This window comes from Orcinus orca, chromosome 6, assembly GCF_937001465.1.
Source record: "Orcinus orca chromosome 6, mOrcOrc1.1, whole genome shotgun sequence".
Lineage (NCBI taxonomy): Eukaryota > Metazoa > Chordata > Mammalia > Artiodactyla > Delphinidae > Orcinus > Orcinus orca.
The window spans coordinates 50,957,623-50,976,532 of NC_064564.1; the positions used below are offsets into that span (position 1 = coordinate 50,957,623).

The 18,910-nt window shown below is 42.4% G+C and overlaps 2 protein-coding genes and 1 long non-coding RNA gene across 3 annotated transcripts in view; 2 read left to right on the plus strand and 1 right to left on the minus strand.

Moving 5' to 3' along the window:
• Positions 1 to 6,984: 6,984 nt before the first annotated feature.
• On the plus strand, positions 6,985 to 7,901 carry LOC125964697 (interferon omega-1-like). The gene has a single exon (XM_049711081.1). It carries the CDS (start codon positions 7,042 to 7,044, stop codon positions 7,627 to 7,629), a length of 588 nt encoding a protein of 195 aa, XP_049567038.1. The 5' UTR covers positions 6,985 to 7,041; the 3' UTR covers positions 7,630 to 7,901.
• Positions 7,902 to 11,177: 3,276 nt separating this feature from the next.
• LOC117199011 (uncharacterized) overlaps positions 11,178 to 18,910 on the minus strand; it is a 36,006-nt gene continuing 28,273 nt past the window's right edge. Inside the window, exon 4 of the long non-coding RNA XR_007477946.1 lies at positions 11,178 to 11,464. This is a non-coding gene — a long non-coding RNA (uncharacterized LOC117199011). The remainder of the gene's footprint in view (positions 11,465 to 18,910) is intronic.
• Positions 17,728 to 18,240, plus strand: LOC125964706 (interferon alpha-13-like). Its single transcript, XM_049711088.1, has one exon. It carries the CDS (start codon positions 17,728 to 17,730, stop codon positions 18,238 to 18,240), a length of 513 nt encoding a protein of 170 aa, XP_049567045.1.

Here is an 18,910-nt window from a genome sequence, read left to right on the forward strand (position 1 = left end):
GGCCAATTTACCTCAGTTCCTTTTACCCCATACATCATGTTCAACTTTCAACAGAAACTTACCATACTGAAAGGTGAAAAACACAGTTTGAAGAGACAGAGCAAGTATCAGAACTAGACTCATATACAGTAGAGATTTAGAAATGATCAGACCAGGAGTCAAAATGATAGTGATTAAAGTGCAAAGGGCTCTAATGTAGTCATCTATTTATTCTTCTACTTTATCTCAGTCATACTATGTATGGTATTTAAAATAGTTTTGTTCATATAATATCATGTTCACCTTTATAGTGTTTTCAATATAATAAAATATGCTTACCTGTATATTGTTTCAAATTATTTTCTTGTTTAATTTATGAAACTCTCCCCCAGATGACATTTGGATTTTTTTATTCTTACAAAAAGAAGTAGCTTTAATTCGCAAGGCATACTGAAACATGGATGATAAATTCTACTCATAATTCTCATCATTCATTTATTTCAGTGGTTTATATTTTATTTCATTTTTTTAAATTTTATTTATTGTTCACAGTGCTGGGTCTTTGTTGCTGTGCGCAGGCTTTCTCTAGTTTTGGCGAGCAGGGGCTACTCTTCGTTGTGATGCGCGGGCTTCTCATTGCGATGGCTTCTCTTGTGGAGCACGGGCTCTACGCGTGCGGGTTTCAGTAGTTGCTGCACGTGGGCTCAGTAGTTGTGGCTCACGGGCTGTACAGCACAGGCTCAGTAGTTGTGGCCCACAAGCTTAGTGGCTCCGCGGCATGTGGGATCTTCCCGGACCAGGGATCGAACCCGTTTCCCCTGCAATGGCAGGCGGATTCTTAACCACTGCACCAGCAGGGAAGTTCCAGGTTATATTTTAAAACTTCATATTTCTATATCGGATATTTGATAGTTCTGAGAATACAGAGGTGAAAAGAGAGAATGCCAAACCTATTCTTCTGGAGAGTTCAGTTTGGAAGAGATAAAAGATATAAACACAGTAATCATGCTAAATTATTTCAATTAAGTTTCCTATTACAATGAGAGATAGGGAAAAGGGGATTCTCTCACCAGAATCTGGAATGAGGCATCTCAAGAAGGGGAGAAAGCACATGGACTCCATAAAGTGGCCAAGAAACATCTAAAGACAGACTTCCCATTGGAAGCAGCATATGTGGATGTCGTTCCTTAGGAGTAGAGTGTAGAACGAGATGACGACCGAAAGCTCATGAGGACCTTCAACTTTTAGGAGTGAGAAAGAGAAGGAGAGTCTGAAGAGGGCACAAAGCTGGAGTAGCCAGTGCACTTAGGAGTCAAGCAGGGAAAAATGATCTTCAGAAAGCACCAAAGAAGAAAACAAAGAGCTTGAGAATTACAGAGGATGGAAGTTAAATAATTATTTATATGTGATATGGGTTTCTGCATTGAGTCTAGATTCTGCCAGGACACACGTGTGATGCTGGGGAATCACTTAACTTCCCTGAGCCTCAGTTTCCTCAAATATAAAGTCGGGAAAATATTCCTAGAGTTGTATTGAATATTAGACCAACCAGAACATTTAAGAGCACTTAGCAGAGTATCATCCACAGAGTGAGGGCTAAACAGGTAGTGTGTTGTTTCCTATATTTTTCATATAGGTCTAAATGGGAATAATGAATTCTCCTCCCCCTCTCTCTGTCACTGACTGCAGAACAATGACAGCCTAAAAAACAGAACTGGGAGAAAGTGTGTCATCAATTGTATGTAATTTTACATACAATAATATACATATATGGTACATATATATGAATACATAGTATAAAATATACCATATATCTATCTGCTGATTCTGATACATGGCACAATTCCCCTTCCCCTCTGTTTTCCTGGATTCCATTCTTTCACTAAAAATATCACAATCATTCAGTTCCACCCAGTGTAGAAATCCATAGTGTACTTTCCCCATTCACTCTGCATTAAGCTGTACTGCCCATTCATACCGCTGTTTCCTTCTCCATTAGGGTTTCTGGCTGTCAATTTCCCCTTAAGACTACAAAGCCACCAATGGAAAGCAGAAGCTGAGTGAAAGTTCTAGGTTTGTCAGAAACTCTCATATGACTCCACGCTCTCCGCCTGCCAAGCACTGCAGGTCCAGACTGTCCAGACTCCCAGAGAAACACAGTAAATAGATGGCACCCTGCCCAACACTGAACAGTGGTGGAGAATCCAGGAGCTCACCTGTGCCTCTATTTGCACACTTCCACGTGCTGACTGCACTAGGAGGAACTCACCTGGTTCAGGACTCTTATTTGCTCAAAAAGCCCAAAGCGCAGGAAACATGGAGTTGAAAGGCAGCAGCAGCTTGAGAACTTGGAAGGAGAACAGAGATGTTTAAAGCGTTCACTGGAACAGCGGCAGGTCCTCAGGACATGGAAGAACTCAGATCAGCTGCACCGAGGCAAGTGTTTCTCCAGAACATTCCTTTTCAGAGAAGAAAAGAATGAGGTGCATGCGATAGCACAGAGTTCTCTCATGAGGATGTGGCCACTAGCAGTGTCCCCAGCACTGATACCACAGCAGCCTGCGGAGTCTTGGAAGGGACGAGGGTTACCTCAGTGCCAGCTGCAAACTTGTTTTGTCCTTAGGACCCAGCAAGTAATCACAGAGCAGGGAAGGATATTCCTGGGGACAATGCAATCCAAGGAATTTCTTACATTCCATCATGATGTCTTTGCCCCTTTGAAAGACAAACAAAATAAAACATGCTTGAATAGAAGGGACACAGGCAGGGATTTTAATATATTTAGCAACAACTGGGGTAGAGCCTTTCCAGCAGGGAAGGTATCAGTAACATGCACACTGGAAGGTCACAATTTCTAAAAGCAACAAAGAGCTAAGTGGAAATTCATTTATTTAATTTAGGCACTTTGGAAAGAGGACACTGATGGATCAATCATCTTTCTATCCTTTCCAGTTGGTGCATACAGCACTGAGTAGGTACTTTTAAAGTCAGAAGGACATTTAAAGTACATTTAGAGGTTTGGGAAACTTTCTAAGGATTAGGGTCCTAAAACAAGCAGAAACCATTCCTATATTACTGCTAAAAATATCATTTTATTAACAAATGAGTTTTTAAATAATATTTTTATTTCAATTCTTCAGTATTATGATGTTTTAATGGGCTGAGGCTAGAAATTTAAATAAAGACAACTATACAAGGCCATGAGGGTGACTCTGGAGTTCAAGCCAGACTCTCCCTGCTAAGGAGCCCATTAAAAACCTTCACTGCTTCTGTCTAAGAAGCGCGTATGCTCTTCCGTCTTGGTCATACCCATATCTTAACCAAGAGTTGGAACAATGGCGTAGAGATCCTTCCCTGGACTCTATAAGTAGACAAACGATGTCCAGCCTAGACTGTAGGTGAGAAATGGAAGTGTCTTCATTGAGAATGAGAACAGGCTCACCTGAGGAGGTCTCCTGGGAAATCAGTGAGGTCCTTGTTGACTGGAAACAAACGACAACATAAGAGCTGGGAGTTCAGTTTTTTGGGAGGACTCACTGGACTATAGCCTGGAGGACAGCCTCTCAGTCAGCTCTGACGAACTGCTCCAAGGACATAATGGGGACGTCAGTATATAGGTGATTGTGGTGAAGGGGATACGTGCAATCAAGGACACATCTTTGTAGAAGGTTGCTGCTAGTCATGAGGAGCATTTGTCACTATTAATGCTTTTAGTGCTTTTCTAAGTATGAGAAGTTGCAAAAAATTGAATTCATAGAATTTTCTCAGGAAATTATCTAACTACCTGCAGGCCTATTCTGTCAGTTTTCCCAGAGCAGAGAGTGCCCCATTCCTGATCTCCACCCTGAACTCCTGTCAGGGCGTGTTGGGGTAAGGGACTGCTGTGGCTAATGACTTTATTCTTGTAGAACCAGATGGTGAGTGACTTTTTAGCTGTCATCCTGAAGGAGAAACGTCAGAGTTCACATGGCTAGAAATTGTTAGGTGCTTTTTTTTTTTCTTAAACTCACAAGAAAACTCAAGCGTTAAAAATACGTAGACTCCACGGGTCAGCTCTTCTAGGGTTAATAAAGTTATTTTACTATATTTCATTGAAGAAATCACTCACGAAATCTTACACTTGGCAGTGCGTGGCTTGTGTGATCTCAGTTCCCTCACCGGGGATTGAATCGGGGCCACGGCAGTGAGAGTGCCGGATCGTAACCACTAGGCCACTAGGAAACTTCCTTTTTTTCAATAGGCAGAAAAATCTATTCCCTTCTAACTACTTAATAGTGATTTTGTCTATTTTGATTAGAACTTAAAGTCAGTTCAGTGGACTCAGACCACACCTCATGTAGCCCTACAAAACCACAGACAGTAACCCTTTGGCATCTTAAGTGGAATAAGGGTCCTTTGTCATCTCACTGTCCTCTGTCTGCTTATTTCGTTGGTTCCTAAATATCATGTTCATATGCAGTCTTCACTTTCTTTAATGGATGCTTTCAGACAAATCATTGTAAGCACCCTAAGGTTTGCCCTTGTATCTTTGGTACATTTGGAACAGTTCATTCGTCCAGATTTATATTTCTCTCCAGTTGTATAAGTGAGTTGGATCCAATAGTGTTATTGAGAGTGTTGAGTTAATTTCTTTTTCTATTTTCTGGCTGCGCCACGGGGCATGCGAGATCTTAGTTCCCCGACCAGGGATCGAACCTGTGCCCCCAGAAGTGGAAGCTCGGTGTCTTAACTACTGGACTGCCAGGGAAGTCGCTAAATTTTAAAGAACTTAGAAAGTGGCTAGTCCATTAGTAGCAAGCAATAAAATTCAGTTCTTACTTTTTAATATCACGATTCCTATTAACCAGATAAGATCAGGATCTTTTGGAATCATCTAATTCCCTTCCTTTAATTCTAGTTTTCTTAAAGTACCCTTCTCATTGCCTGAATGCATTTATCACCTAGACGGATGCTCAGCAAGACGGATCTTGCTGATCCTCCCAGACAGGGTTAGTGTTCTAGCAACTGGGGTCCTGGTTGCCAGTCACTTGTGAGCTGGTGGGTGTGACTTCTTCCTTCTCTCCTCAAAACTGATCATTCATGGATTAAATGAAAGAAGAATGAGGGAGCTGGTCTTGCGAAGCTGAAGGCCATCAACTGACCCAGGACTTGGTCTTTTCTGAGCTTCTGGCAGAAGCAACCATGTTCCTGTCTTTCTGTTTTTCACATTGGCCTCATCCTTCCCCTCTGACGTAGCCTCGTCCCCAACTCTGCTGCACTCAAGTTAGCTAACTTAGAATCCGGCATTGTGTCGGGGGAAATCACTTCCCTTCTTTCACATTCAGGACATTCAGACTCACATTTGTTTTCTTTATGCCCACAAGACTGCTGTCGACTTTTACTTTCTAGGACAGTTGCAGTGATAAACAAAAAATCTAAAGTTTGAAAATGATAGAGACTGGAGCCCCTTTGCCTTTCTTTACCTCCCTTTATTGTTCTGACCTCATCATGAATTAGAACTAATGCAGGAGCAGCGAGACAAATCTTGTCCAATAAGTCACTAAGTGAATATAAGTGACAAAAACTTTAAATGAAAAATTACACACAAGTAAAGGAAAGAAGGCGATTTCTCTCTGACCTAATCCTGGGCCTCGCTGCCCTGCATTCTCAGAGGGAGACAGAGACAGAGGAAGGGAGAAGCCCACTGGCATCAACTGACTGAATGAACAACTGAACCTCACTGGTTTCTGTGACATAAGCTTTAATGAGAGACAACACCGTCGCTGAATTCTCTGCCCCCAGCTCAGAAACTTTGAGCATAACAAGTGTTGACTAGTTTTAGTAAAAGAGTTGAATAATAAAATTTGTATTTGGCAAAATAAAAATTATGTGTCTACTCAGGGTAAAATGATTAGAATTGGGTAACTCCACCACCACCTTAGAGAAAACACACTTTTGCTCTCAGCATCTGAGGGCTGCTGACACTTCTGATACCTGAGGACATGGGTCAGGAGGGGAGGAGGTCACCACTGAGGACTAGGGTCCTTCACACAAACACTCCGGGGGCAAGGGTGAGGGTCCTGGAAGATGAATTATTTTCCCAACAAATAAACAAGCCCCTCCACAGATAGGAGATTGTAAAGTCCTCAGGATGTGGTGAGCCTGCCCTCAGGGTGGGAGTCCAGGTTAGGAAGGGGACTCTGTCACTCTAGAGGAGAGGGTGTAACTAGATGTGATCTCTCCCTTGTGACTGAGGTGCTGCTGGGGAAATACAATTGTCTTGGAATTAGGATCTCCACACCCATATTCTCCTGAAAAGAACCAGGATTCCTGGTGGGGGTACTGGCCCAGCCTGTGGAGGACTATAGGTCTCCAGTAAGAAAATGGTGGAAAGAAAGGACAATATCTATAATAGTCCTCACCTCGTGGTCCCCTGAAGCATGACCACATGGACGTGAAGGAACATGTTCTAGAAGGAAAGGAAACATGGGAGAAGCTCATGGACTCATAATAATCAGCCTCTTCTCTAAATCAAACACTAAACAAAACCCATCTTTTGTTTCAAACAGCCTATGCCAGAGTGATCTGGTAAATCCCTAAGCAAATACAGAAAGCATACGGCTGAGAGAGCCTGCCTTCCTAGGTAAACTAAGAGGTAAAAATGGAACCTAAGATCAGGGCTAAAAATTTCTTCCTGGAACAGAGAAGACCAACATTTATGCATGAAAGAGATATAGAATGTGCGTATTTACAAACCTACATCACTTCTGACTTTAAGACGAAAACCTTTCTCATTTGATTAATAAATATCCATTTGGATGGGCACATCTGAAATTACTGGGAAAATTAAACTTCTTGCAAAATTAATAGTTTAGAATGATGACATCTTCATAGACCATACTGAGAAGATATAAGTGAAAATCAAAAAAAGGAAGTAAAAGTGTATAGAAATGTTTAGAAAATGAAAATTACTGTGTTCCCTATTTAATGGCCTTGCTTAGAAAGAATGTCATCACAGAACCTACCCCCAAGGTTCCCCCGGACGCCCGTCTCAGCCAGGCCAGCAGCAGCCTCATTTGCCCCATGGCCTTCGTGCTCTCTCTACTGACCGCCCTGGTGGTGTTCAGCTACGGCCCTGGTGGATCTCTGGGCTGCGACCTGTCTCAGAACCACGTGCGGATTAGCAGGAAGAACTTCATGCTTCTGGGCCAGGTGCGGAGAATCTCCCCTCGCTTCTGTCTGAAGGACAGAAAAGACTTCGGTTTCCCCCAGGACATGGTGGATGGCAGCCAGCTCCCGAAGGCCCAGGCCACCTCTGTCCTCCACGAGATGCTCCAGCAGGTCTTCCGCCTCTTCCACACAGAGTGCTCCCCTGCCACCTGGGACACCTCCCTCCTGGACAAACTCCGCACTGGACTCCATCAGCAGCTGGAGGACCTGGACGCCTGCTTGGTGCAGGCGATGGGAGATGAAGAAACTGCCCTGGGAGTGACGGGCCCTACACTGGCCGTGAAGAGGTACTTCCAGGGAATCCACCTCTACCTGAAAGAGAAGAAATACAGTGACTGTGCCTGGGAAATTGTCAGAGTGGAAATCATGAGATCCTTGTCTTCATCAACCAACTTGCAAGAAAGGATAAGAATTATGCATGGAGACCTGGGGTCACCTTGAAATGATTCTCATTGACTAAGATGCCCTATCACCCTTGCACACATGTCTTTAGTCATTTCAGAAGGCTCTTATTTCAACTTTAATCACAGAATTTATTGTATTAATTCAGCTACTACTTTGTCAGTAGTGATAAGCAAGTATATGTTAAAATTATTCAGCTTCAGGGCATCAGTCCCTAAGCAATGACTACCCTGTTATTTATTTATTCTGTTTATTTGTTTATTTATTTATTTATGTATCTTATTTTTATATTTTCATATCAATATATTTATACTTACATTGTATTAAAATTTAGAAAATATTCACCTTTCCATTTCATTAAATTTGCATTTTGTTTTATTTATTAAATTCTTATGAGAGAAAACTTCTTGAGTTTTTTAAGTTCTGAAACCTACATTCTTATCTTTTTCTGTGTAAATTTATTTCAGACTAGTATTGGTCCATTTTGTCCTTTGGAACAGTCCTACCACTTTCATTTCAGGAAATGTTTGTCAAAAGGTGGAATTCCATGGAATTGAGGGAAGTCCTGGAAATTATGGAGAATGGTTAGTCCTGATGTCATAGGTGTAACTGATTTATACCACCAGGAAAGAGTGGTCGGTGCAAATACCTGTGGGAAGGAGTCATCTCCTCGAGGGAAGCTGGTGACATATGGTGTTGACTGGCCAATCCTGGCACCTTCCTCTCACCTTCTCCCCGGTCCTGCTTTACTGAACCATTCATCCCTTACACATAACTTCAGTCCCTCCACCTCACTGACCAGCTACACAGCTGCTCTGGTTCTGTGCAGGTTTCCAGCTTCCAGGTTTCTGTTAGAGTGAAAGCCACAGGAAGAGAGCACAAGTGAAAGGAGAGTTCTAGGATTTTCAAAACCTCTATGAGAAGGAGCCAGGGTTCATGGCACTGGATCCCAGCTCTGCTATTAATAGCAGTGTGACCTTGACAAATAACACAATCACTAAGCTCCCTAGTTTCCTCATCTTTAATATGGGGACAGTAGTAGTATTTTTTCATAGGAGTATTCTCAGGATACAGTGAGTAAATATACACAAGAGGCATAAAAGTGTGTCTGTCAGAAATAATCAGGACTGTTAGAGTCACAGAGTGGCTACCATCGGGGAGGAGAAGGAGAGCTGCTCTGAGGTAGCAACTGGAAAGCAACATAAGAAACATGCTAGGTCCTGGGCAAAATCTATTACGTTTAACTTGGGTGCTAGTTTCACAATGTATTCAGTGTGTGAAATTTCCCTGTGCTGCATGTTGAAGATACTTGCAATTTCTGTGTATTACACTTCTTTTTTTTCAAAACAATAAATTTATTTATTTATTTACATTTTATTTTTGGCTGCATTGGGTCTTTGTTGCGGCGAGTGGGGGCTACTCTTCCTTGCCGTGCGCAGGCTTCTCATTGCGGTGGCTTCTCTTGTCACGAAGCATGGACTCTAGGCACGCGGGCTTCAGTAGTTGTGGCACACTGGCTTAGTTGCTCCGCGGCTTGTGGGATCTTCCCGGACCACGGCTTGAACTCGTGTCCCCTGCATTGGCAGGCGGATTCTTAACCACTCTGCCACCAGGGAAGTCCTTGTGTATTCTACTTCTGAAAGATTTTCTGGGAATTAGTAAAAATTCTTTGAGAAAGAAGGATCAGTAGAAAATACTTGGATCTACTTTAAAAATGAATAATATGGACATAACAGAGACCTCAAATAATGTAAAAAGTCACATTTTTCATTAATAATGTTTGTTGCTTCTTTAGTATGAGAAAGGCACAAAATAGCTTGTGAACTCTTTCATTTTGGGGGCTTTCAGCAGCAACGCAGAAGCAGGAAGAAAAAAGCAGGAGCTATGAAAGGTAAGGTTCTGCTCTCTAATCCTGGGCTCTCCCGGGTTTGATCTTAGTTCTCTTCTCCATACAGTCCCAGGTCTATAATTGCTGGCAATGTCACCTCCTAGAGCCTGTACTCTCAGAAAATAATGGCCCCCCAGAGGAGAGACTCAGAGCTAGAAAGCAAAGAAGTCAGGACCTGGGACACTTCTAACCCAGGCTCTGCTCGTCCATGTGAAAGCTGGGCCATGGCGCTTACCCATCAAGTGACAGTGTGAGACGTGGTGGAACAATGACTGTTTTGGGGGCAAAATTTTGGGTAATGACTCAGACAACTTAACCTCCCTAAGTTTCATAGTCTGTGTCTGGGAGAGTCCCAGGATTGTTGTGATGATTGCCTGGGGCAATGTGTGTGAAAGAGCTTTGAAATGACACCGCTCTACACACATGGACCTTACTATTAGTGTCATTGAACCTCTGACCTCGAATTCTAGTTCCTGGGCATTAATCTTGAAAGAATCTCTTCCCAGTAGAACAGTCTGCTCAGCATGTTCCACTCTCTCTTTGCTTCCACTCTCCCTAGACACACCCAGGCTCCTATTTTTGGTTTGCAGAGCTCAACTGAAAGGCACTCATGTGACATCAGCCCCACCCTCTCTTCAGAAAGGTGATTCATATCTTCTGTCATCTCAGGCATCCCTCTTGCTAGCTGGCCCTGTGGAATTCCAGGGTCCTAGTCCAGCAAGAGGTTGACACGAGGGAGTCCCACTGGGAACAGATTACGGAAGGAAGCCTTGGGGTAAGGCATCTTCTGAAAACAAAATGGTCTCTCTCAAAAACAGCAAAGTTCATTCTTCACAAGTAAATCGTTTCTTCTAAAAAAGAGTGTTTTCTTTTGTCTCTGCTGCATTTGGGGGAAGGATGCAGTAGTCCAGGAACTGGGTCTAGGGAAAGGAAGAGGTTCTCCAGTTCTGATTGAGAGCTGACTTTGAGTGTTTGAGGCAGAGGAAGGTTAGGGAGAGAGTCTGACAGTGGCCTTGCACACCCTCTACCATCTCAGCCACCTTCATTTGTGTCATGATGAATACAGCCCTTCACAAAGCAAATACAAAAGCGTAGGAATTTGACAAATGCTGAGGGGCTTTAAAAATTGAGAAAATCCATTAAAGAACGAGTCTCAGGAACTGGACTTCCCAGTCCTTCCCCTTCTCCATCATGATACTGATCTGTAAACAGCCGTGGGTTGGAATGTTTCGGGTTACACAGGCACATAGATTCCCAAATGTCCCAATCAGCCTCTAGGAACAGAGACAAGAAACTTCACATATTCCCCAAAACAGCACTGGAATTTGGCATTCCTGAGGTCTCAAGTTCAGAAGGAAATGGAACAAACCAGAGGACCCCAAATATTTTGATGGAGAATAACTTTCTTCTAACTCCAAGGCCTTCTTGCGTCCTGATGAAGGCTGGGCAAAGCAGCTCAGCTCCCCAGTTCTCAATTTAGCCTTAACGAAAGTGTACAGCTGAGGACTTTTCGCCTTTCCTTTCTCATGGGACAGGCTCTGCAGCAGCAGGGATGCAGAACTCCTGGCCATGTTTGTGGTTGAGCAAGCAGGGACAAGAGGAGGCCAAAGGGGAGGCAGAGCAGTATAGGGTCTTAGCAAACCTGGGAGTGGAACTGCATAGTCTTATCAGGCTTAGGAAAGAGATCTCCATCTACATCAGGTACCATAGCACTCAGCTCACTCTCCAGCTACACTTCTTATTCCCACCCAGTAACCTGCACACTGTTAGGGACATCATTGGTCCTCAGAGTTGTTAATAAAAGCGATAAGTGTAATAAGCTGAACATAGTTGTGTCAGTAAAAGTGTTTGAAAATGACAGTCTTGCTGCATCTTCTCTTGTGGGTTACTCTTGTCTTCTCAGGTGACCAGTAAATTCGTTAGCTCGGCATCTCCTTAGTCTTCCTTCGGCTTCATGCATGACTTAGGGCAATTGTTTTCTTTTTCCTACAGTACAGTTTTCTCAGCTTTAGAATAGGGATAATGAGACTACTATATTCCATTCAACATACCATCGCATGTTATATGCTCTATATCATGAGAATATAACAAGTCATAAACTTATCTTAAGTGAGCAGATTATTTTAAGCACCAGGGACATATTAAACAAAGCAATGATAGTTGTTATAGTGACAGGTATGCACAAAGGAGTAAAAGCCATTATTTCATGTCCACTCAAAAGATACATAGTTTTTAAAGTTTTTTTTGATGTGGACAATTTTTAAAGTCTTTCTTGAATTTGTTACAATATTGCTTGTTTTTTTTTTATGTTTGGGTTTTGTGGCCCTGAGGCATGTGGGATCTTAGCTCCCCTACAAGGGATCGAACTCACGCCCCCTGCATTGGAAGGAGAAGTCTTAACCACTGGACCGCCAGGGAAGTCCCCAGAAGATATTGATATAATGCCATATTTGTGCCTTACTGAGCTCATAATTTTGTTATGCAAAAATTCTACCTCTGTGAATTAAAATAGGATCATCTTTTTAAGTATTGTGCAAAGCATACAAACACATTTTTAAATTCTACGAGCAAATGCAATATTCTCACAGATGTACCAAACACTAGATTGCAAATACCCATGGATCTCTAGGGGACATCAAAACAAAATGCAGTCAGTGCATTGGCACAGAAGATATTTATCAATATTAAGTAGAAAGTAATATATTAAATTTAAATTTACATCATGCTGAAATTAAAAGCATTTTGATGCAGATTACAAATTTTTATGCAATTTATCCATATAAGATGACATTTTGAAGTAGTGAATAAAACTCTCCAATGAAAAACCCTGATTATATATATAAAGCTGAATGCTTTATCTATGAAGCCTTAAGGGTCTTCTAAGACCCTTGCTTAAAACATATGAGAGGAAAAAAATATCTTGAAAATTGAGATTAATTTCTTAACATACTTACTAGGTCATAAGATATTGCCAATAAGCTACATCTTACTGAGGTTAGAGATCAACGTGAAGCAGCCTTGGCTGACATGTCCGAAGCATCAGATACTTGTTATTATACCCGCCATTTTAAAGTCTGACGCTCATCTGGTCTCCCTGTCACCACCGTCCTCTGCTTTTCTGCCCCTCCTTCTCTCCTTCCTTTGTTGACTCCACACTCTCATCTTAGGGAATTGGTGTTCCTCAACGATCTATGCTAGTCCCACACTTCATCCTCTCTGCACATATAGTCTCAACCTCCCAAATAGTTCCAAACGTCCTCTCTATGACTGTTGACTTCCATATGCATGTCTTTACCCAGGGTCACATCTCCAAACAAATGTCATTAGCTCCAAACCCTCATATTTACCTGCTACCCTAGATGATCTCCACACATGGCCAAACTTGACCAGCATGTAATTACCTGGCAAACTCCTGCAGACCCCTGGGATGCCAGCTTACCAACTGCTCTTGCAGATGCTTTCCCTGATCCATGCAAGCCCACATACTCTCAAGAACCTGTACTTTCCCTGTCACAGCATTAGCACTCCTTTCATTGAACACCTAGTTACCCATATCCCCACCAGACTGCAAGCTCTGTGACAGCAGGCAATGTGTCTACTATTTTCATTGCACCTGGCACCCACCACAGTGCCAACAATACAAGGGATAGTCACACTTCTTTGTTGAAGTTTAAATTCCATGATTCTATAATGTATTTCACAGTTTATTGATCATGCAACTGCTGAAACTGAATCAGCAACCATTAGACATGCTTTCTCCGAGAAAGAACAAGTAAAAGAGAATAGCTCCAGCTGCTATAACCTGTCATAATGCCTTGTGCATCTCCCTCATAACCTAGAAAGGGTTTCAAGAGAATTTTTTACTCTTTAATGCCTGTCTTCTCTGACAGAGTGCTCCATTAAGAAAGTAATATCTTTGTTTTATCTACCAATATATTAAAAAACACAAGTAAAATCCTGAAAGCAGAGATACTTCAAAATATTTTAAGAACCAATGAAATGAATAAAACGATTTATGTTCCTGTTGGATTTTAAGGCAGATTAAAGGTTTAAGGACACTCTGATTTTCTTTAAGAGTATGAGTTAAACCTAACACTTAAAATATACCTTTTGTACCCCCAAAGCAAATGAAAACAAGACACAAAGCTGACCATATCATAATATGAAGAATAAATTTGGTAAATATAACAATCATCATAGAGAAATAAATTCTAATTATTACAAATTAAAAATAAATTTTCTCTCCATTCAAAAGTATTGTTCCACTTACTGTTGAAAAACAATGTCCTGAGATGACTCGATGTATTTACAACTGAATCAGAAGAAAAGTCATTGAAGGGAGTGAATATGGACGCGCTAGAGGCCACCTCTAAGCAGAGAAGACTCCATTGTAGAAGATTGGGTCCAGGTCTCCTTTTCCCACTCCTGGGTTCTCTGAGGTTGAACATACAGGGAAAGCACACTCTGATTTTCACGCCTTAACTTCCACTCTCATATTGTCCTGGGCACAGCAGCTGTGGACTTTCTTTTCAGATCGAGCCTGGTCCTTTGGAAGCTCTTCAAAGTCAGGCTGGAGTCCTCATTGCCCAGCAGGGTCTTTTCCTCTCCATCTCCTGCACCAAACTAGTCTCCAGGTCTGCCCACTGTTGATCAAGCCCACTGAGGAATTTCAGCTCTTTGTGCTGAAGACGATGGAGAAGTGCTGTATCGTCTCATGGAGAATGAGGCGGCCTGAGCGTTTGGGAACTGGCTGTCAGCCAGCTGGTGCTGATGGGACCTGAAAACCTCCTTGTCCTTCAGGCAGGAAAACAAAGAAGATTCTCCCTGTTAGGGGCAGGACTGTGAGGGTCTCCTGCTTTGGCAGGCTGTGGTTCTGGGCCAGGTGACAGCTAAGGGTGCAGACAGGGCTGGAGAACATCATCCTGGGTGTCCTCAGTGAGGAGGGTGGCAGGCCCCGGTGAGCCTGGTGATGCAGGTGTCTGGCTGTGGGAGCCTGTATCCAGCTGCTGTGGGTACCTGCCTGCAAAGGAGATTCTTAAATAAGCCATTTATGGGCAACATAGAATGTCACAACTTCAATTCTTTTATTACACTGGAAATTAAACACATTCCTGGAACATGAAAGAGTATCAATCCAGTAGGATGTATTCATCTAAATGAGACCCAAGGTTGAAATAAAAACCTGAGTCTCAATATATCTCTTTTTCAGTTCTAATACGAATACTTAGAGGTTTGACCCTGTACTCTGTTTTGCCACTTCTTAAATTGCACCAAAATACAACTAGCCTCACCTCTCTGCATTCTCCTCTAAAGGGACTCATACATCAGATTTAAATTCTTCCACATTTCTTTACAGGACCATAGCTCACATTTTCTGAAAGTTTACAGATAATGGTGACATAAAAAAGAACAACAAGGGTGAATTCATGCAGTTCTCTTCATTCCGTCACCAGAAATGTTCTGACTGCGTATATATGTGACAATGCGCTTGGCAATGTGGATTCCAGGAAAGTGAGGCAGGGATGGTGACTGCCCTCCAGGGAGCAGGGAGGACAGACTTTAGAGGCAGGATTAGGATGAAGGAAGCACCACGGGCTCAGTGCAGCTGAGGGCCAGTGCTCAGAGCTGATGAAGAGGAGGGCCTGGGAGCAGCAGAAGGCTCCACTCTGACAAAAATCTGGGGCTCCTGAATTTAAATGACATCAGATTTTCATTTCATCTTTTAAAAAATGGAGACACCGTTAGTTGTGGTCACACAAGACATTGCCGAGATCAAATAAAATAAAGTTTGCAAAGTACAGGCTGAGAATTTGAACAGAGTGAATGATAGAAGGCTTTTGTATTAATATAACAAATGGAAACCTCTATAGTCCACCCTCAGCCCAGCCAAGAGAAGCTCTGACTACAGGTTCCTTAACACTCAGCGGTCTGCATGTTGAGGCCCCCAAATGCAAACTCTAGGAGAGGGATTGCCTGTAGGCCTGCGAAGGAGTAGAGACCTAGTCTCCACCCTTAGAGCAGTGCCCCGTACATTAAGGAGAGAAATCCTACGGCACCTGAGGCTCTTTGCAGCATCTAAGAAAGTGTTTTGACCTCCTCCCCACAAGAAAAAAAAAAAAGCCTGCTCTGTGACTAGTATAAATGAGATAAATAGTCCTTTTCCTCACCTTATTTTGTTTCAGACCACCTCTGGTGTTAATTTTTAAGACACAGATTAAATTATACTTTAAAAAGAAACACATAACCTCAGAGAAAAAGATCAGATTTGTGGTTACCATAGCCAAGGGGGTGTGAGTTGAGAAAATCAGATGAAGGCAGTCAAAAGGGTTTTTTCTTCCTTTAAAAAAAGACATTAAAATAATGTTGTAGAGACCAGGAAAATGGTAAGAAATATATATATGGGGGAGAGATGATGAGAATTAAAGCATTCCTAGATTTTCAGCCATGGAACAGCACAATACTCTAATTCAAAAGTTATTTCCTGGGTTAGCATTAGGGCAACGTTAAGCTAGTACTTCTCTTAAGCACGAATGGTAAGAAGGCACCAAATCTAAGTCATCAAGGTAAAGGATGTTTTAATGCAACATTTTAAAATGAAAATTAATACCAAAATATGCACGAGGAACAAAATATAAAAATTTTAAGTAAAGAAATGAAGCTGACCTCCATTTGCATGGCCCTGACAGTCTTACAAAGTAAGCCTTCATGATGTAAATGAAATCTGGGCAAATTCCACTTAGTGTATAAAATTCCTACTAAAGAAAAATGAAAAAGTCTGACCTGCTAAACGTCCTCAATTGCTTGTACACACCAACTCTTCTTTCTAACCTTATAGTCAAGGTGAGGTCCTGGGAAAGACATATCAGGAACATGAGTTAAAAATCAGTTAAGACTATCACGGGGTCATTAGAAATTGTCAAACATGGTAATTCCCTCAATTAAAAACAAGCAAAAAAGTAATCTTGACAATATGAGTTAATGAGTTGGCTTCCATTAAAGATAGAAAAGTAAAACTATATTAAATACTTGGGGCTTCGCAGGTGGCGCAGTGGTTAAGAATCCGCCTGCCAACTCAGGGGACACGGGCTCGAGCCCTGGTCTAGGAAGATCCCACATGCCGTGGATCAACCAAGTCCATGTGCTGCTACCACTGAGCCTGTGCTCTGGAACCCGCGAGCCACGACCACTGAAGCCTGCGCACCTAGAGCCTGTGCTCCTCAACAAGAGAAGCCACCGCAATGAAGACTGAACCCAGCCTAAAATAAATAAACAAATAATTAATTATATGAAATACTTACTTTAGTATAAAGACAATATAGTTTAAAGTTTAATAAAATGCTATATTTTAATATGAAAATATATTTTAATATTCTACGCTTAATATTGAAAATATTTTAACATAAATTTATAAAAATATCAAACATTTAAAATATTTAATTTAAATATGATATGAATTAAGTTAAATATAAAATTAATTTTAAAATGTAAAAAATAAAAGGCTGTGAGTTTTTTTTAATATTCCTACTTTTCAGATACTCAATACTTTCTCCCTCACTTTAACGCTGTATCCTTGAAAGACTCCATGAAGTCCCAGAGAATCTACAGGGGCGCTCAGCTCCCGCGTCCTCGGCCCCGGTGGTGGCCGCGCGCCGACTCACCCCTCAGAGCGTCCCCAACACCGTCCTGTCGTCCCATCGCCGCCGCCGCCGCGTTCCCCTTTCTCTGGGCCTTCGCTGTCTCGCGCCAGAAACCAGCCCGAATCTAAAAAATCGGCTCCCCTTTCTCTGCGGCTGGGAATCGCTCTGATTTCCCACCTCAGACCGCTCAGAAAAAGGCTTCTTTCCCAAAAATTGCCTCGCTCAAGTTTCTGTGAGAAAATAAAGCGCAAAACTCAGGGGAAGCCTGAAAATGCAAGGTTCTTGTTCCCAGCCACACAAAAATGTCTCTGGCGAGGCCGCGACAAGGCTTCCTCTTCAACGCTCAGCACCGAGAAAACGAAGGTGTTTCGCGTATGCTGATTATTAAAGCAGCCTCAGTGACTACTTTTCGCCCTGTCTCTCGAGCTGCAGGAGACAGCTGCAGAAGGCAAACTCAACAGTCGGCGTTTCCCAAACAAACCCTGCGCCCTCTACCGGCCACCTAGGGAAGGACGCTGTCCACAGTTCCAGGGAAGGAAGCTTCCCACTCATTAATTGTTTGGCGGTGCCCACGCCTCTCCTGGCGGCCGTCTAGTGAATCACCCTTTCTTAATGGCCCAGATCTATTTGCTAGTGGCAGGAGTGCTGCTCTGCTCTATCCCTGCTTACTCTCTTGGCTGGAACTTGCCTAGAAGCCATAGCCAGGAAAACAAGGACGTCTTCCAACATTTGGAACAGTTGCAAAGAATCCCCTCTCAGTGGTGCCTAAAGGACAGAACCGACTTCAAATTTCCTTGGAAAAGAGAGAATATCACCCCAATCCAGGTGACTCAAGGCACCTGTCACCACCATCTGATGCTCCAGCAGATCTTCAACCTCTTCACCACAGAGGACAGCCGTGCTGCCTGGAACAACACCCTCCTCGATAAACTTCTCTCTAGCCTTCATCTGAGGCTGCACCGACTGGAGCAGATGAAAAAAGACAATCTGGATTGTCGAGATTTGGGACGTGCTGCCCGGGAGTATTTCCATGGAATCCATGTCTATCTGAAGGCAAAGGAATACAGCCCCTGTGCCTGGGAGGTTGTCAGAGTGGAAATTAAAAGGTGCCTTTCCCTTATGTAAGAATCCTCAAAGAAATGTCAACAAATACAGAATATTTTTTATACTCGTGACACTTCTCATTCAATTACATTAGTGTTCAAGTCCAAAGCAATCTCGACTTGTGTTTCCTCACAGGCTGAAAAATGTCTGAAAAGAAAATCATGATTTTAAAAAAGGTTTTGACAGAACACAATCTCTTTTCTTGTATAAATAATTTTCTAACGTAATTTAAAAGATCACTTTAAGTTTTGGGAGAGGTATTTGCTATTTTCAACACATGAAGTATAGAAAGGTTTTTTGGATAGTGTGGTGTTAAAGATATTTGTCAGTTAACTTAATGCTGACTGCTGTAACGGGTAAAGAGAATGCTGTCAGGAATTTGATCATAATAGAATCTTATCTTTCCCTGGTATAAGAACACAAGGCAGGCATTCCTGATCAGATGGATGTTCTAAGTTGCTCTCCAAAGAGTGATTCGGGGACATGGGTACCCCCTGTTTTGTGGATTTTTCCATCATCAACAGGTGACTGCAAATTTTTCTGCAGTATTTGAGTCTATTCCACTCAGTGGTAAAGGGAAAAAGTCCGGTGCATCACATGGGACGTTTTCAAGGGCCAGGACTATACAGGGCAAGAGCCCTTCTGCTCACATGACATGGCCTGGATTTATCCTCGTGGAAATCTCACTGCA

What these genes read in the sequence shown, in the direction of transcription:
- LOC125964697 (XM_049711081.1), top strand. Translation starts at nt 7,042, where the DNA reads ATGGCCTTCGTGCTCTCTCTACTGACCGCCCTGGTGGTGTTCAGCTAC.
- LOC125964706 (XM_049711088.1), top strand. Translation starts at nt 17,728, where the DNA reads ATGGCCCAGATCTATTTGCTAGTGGCAGGAGTGCTGCTCTGCTCTATC.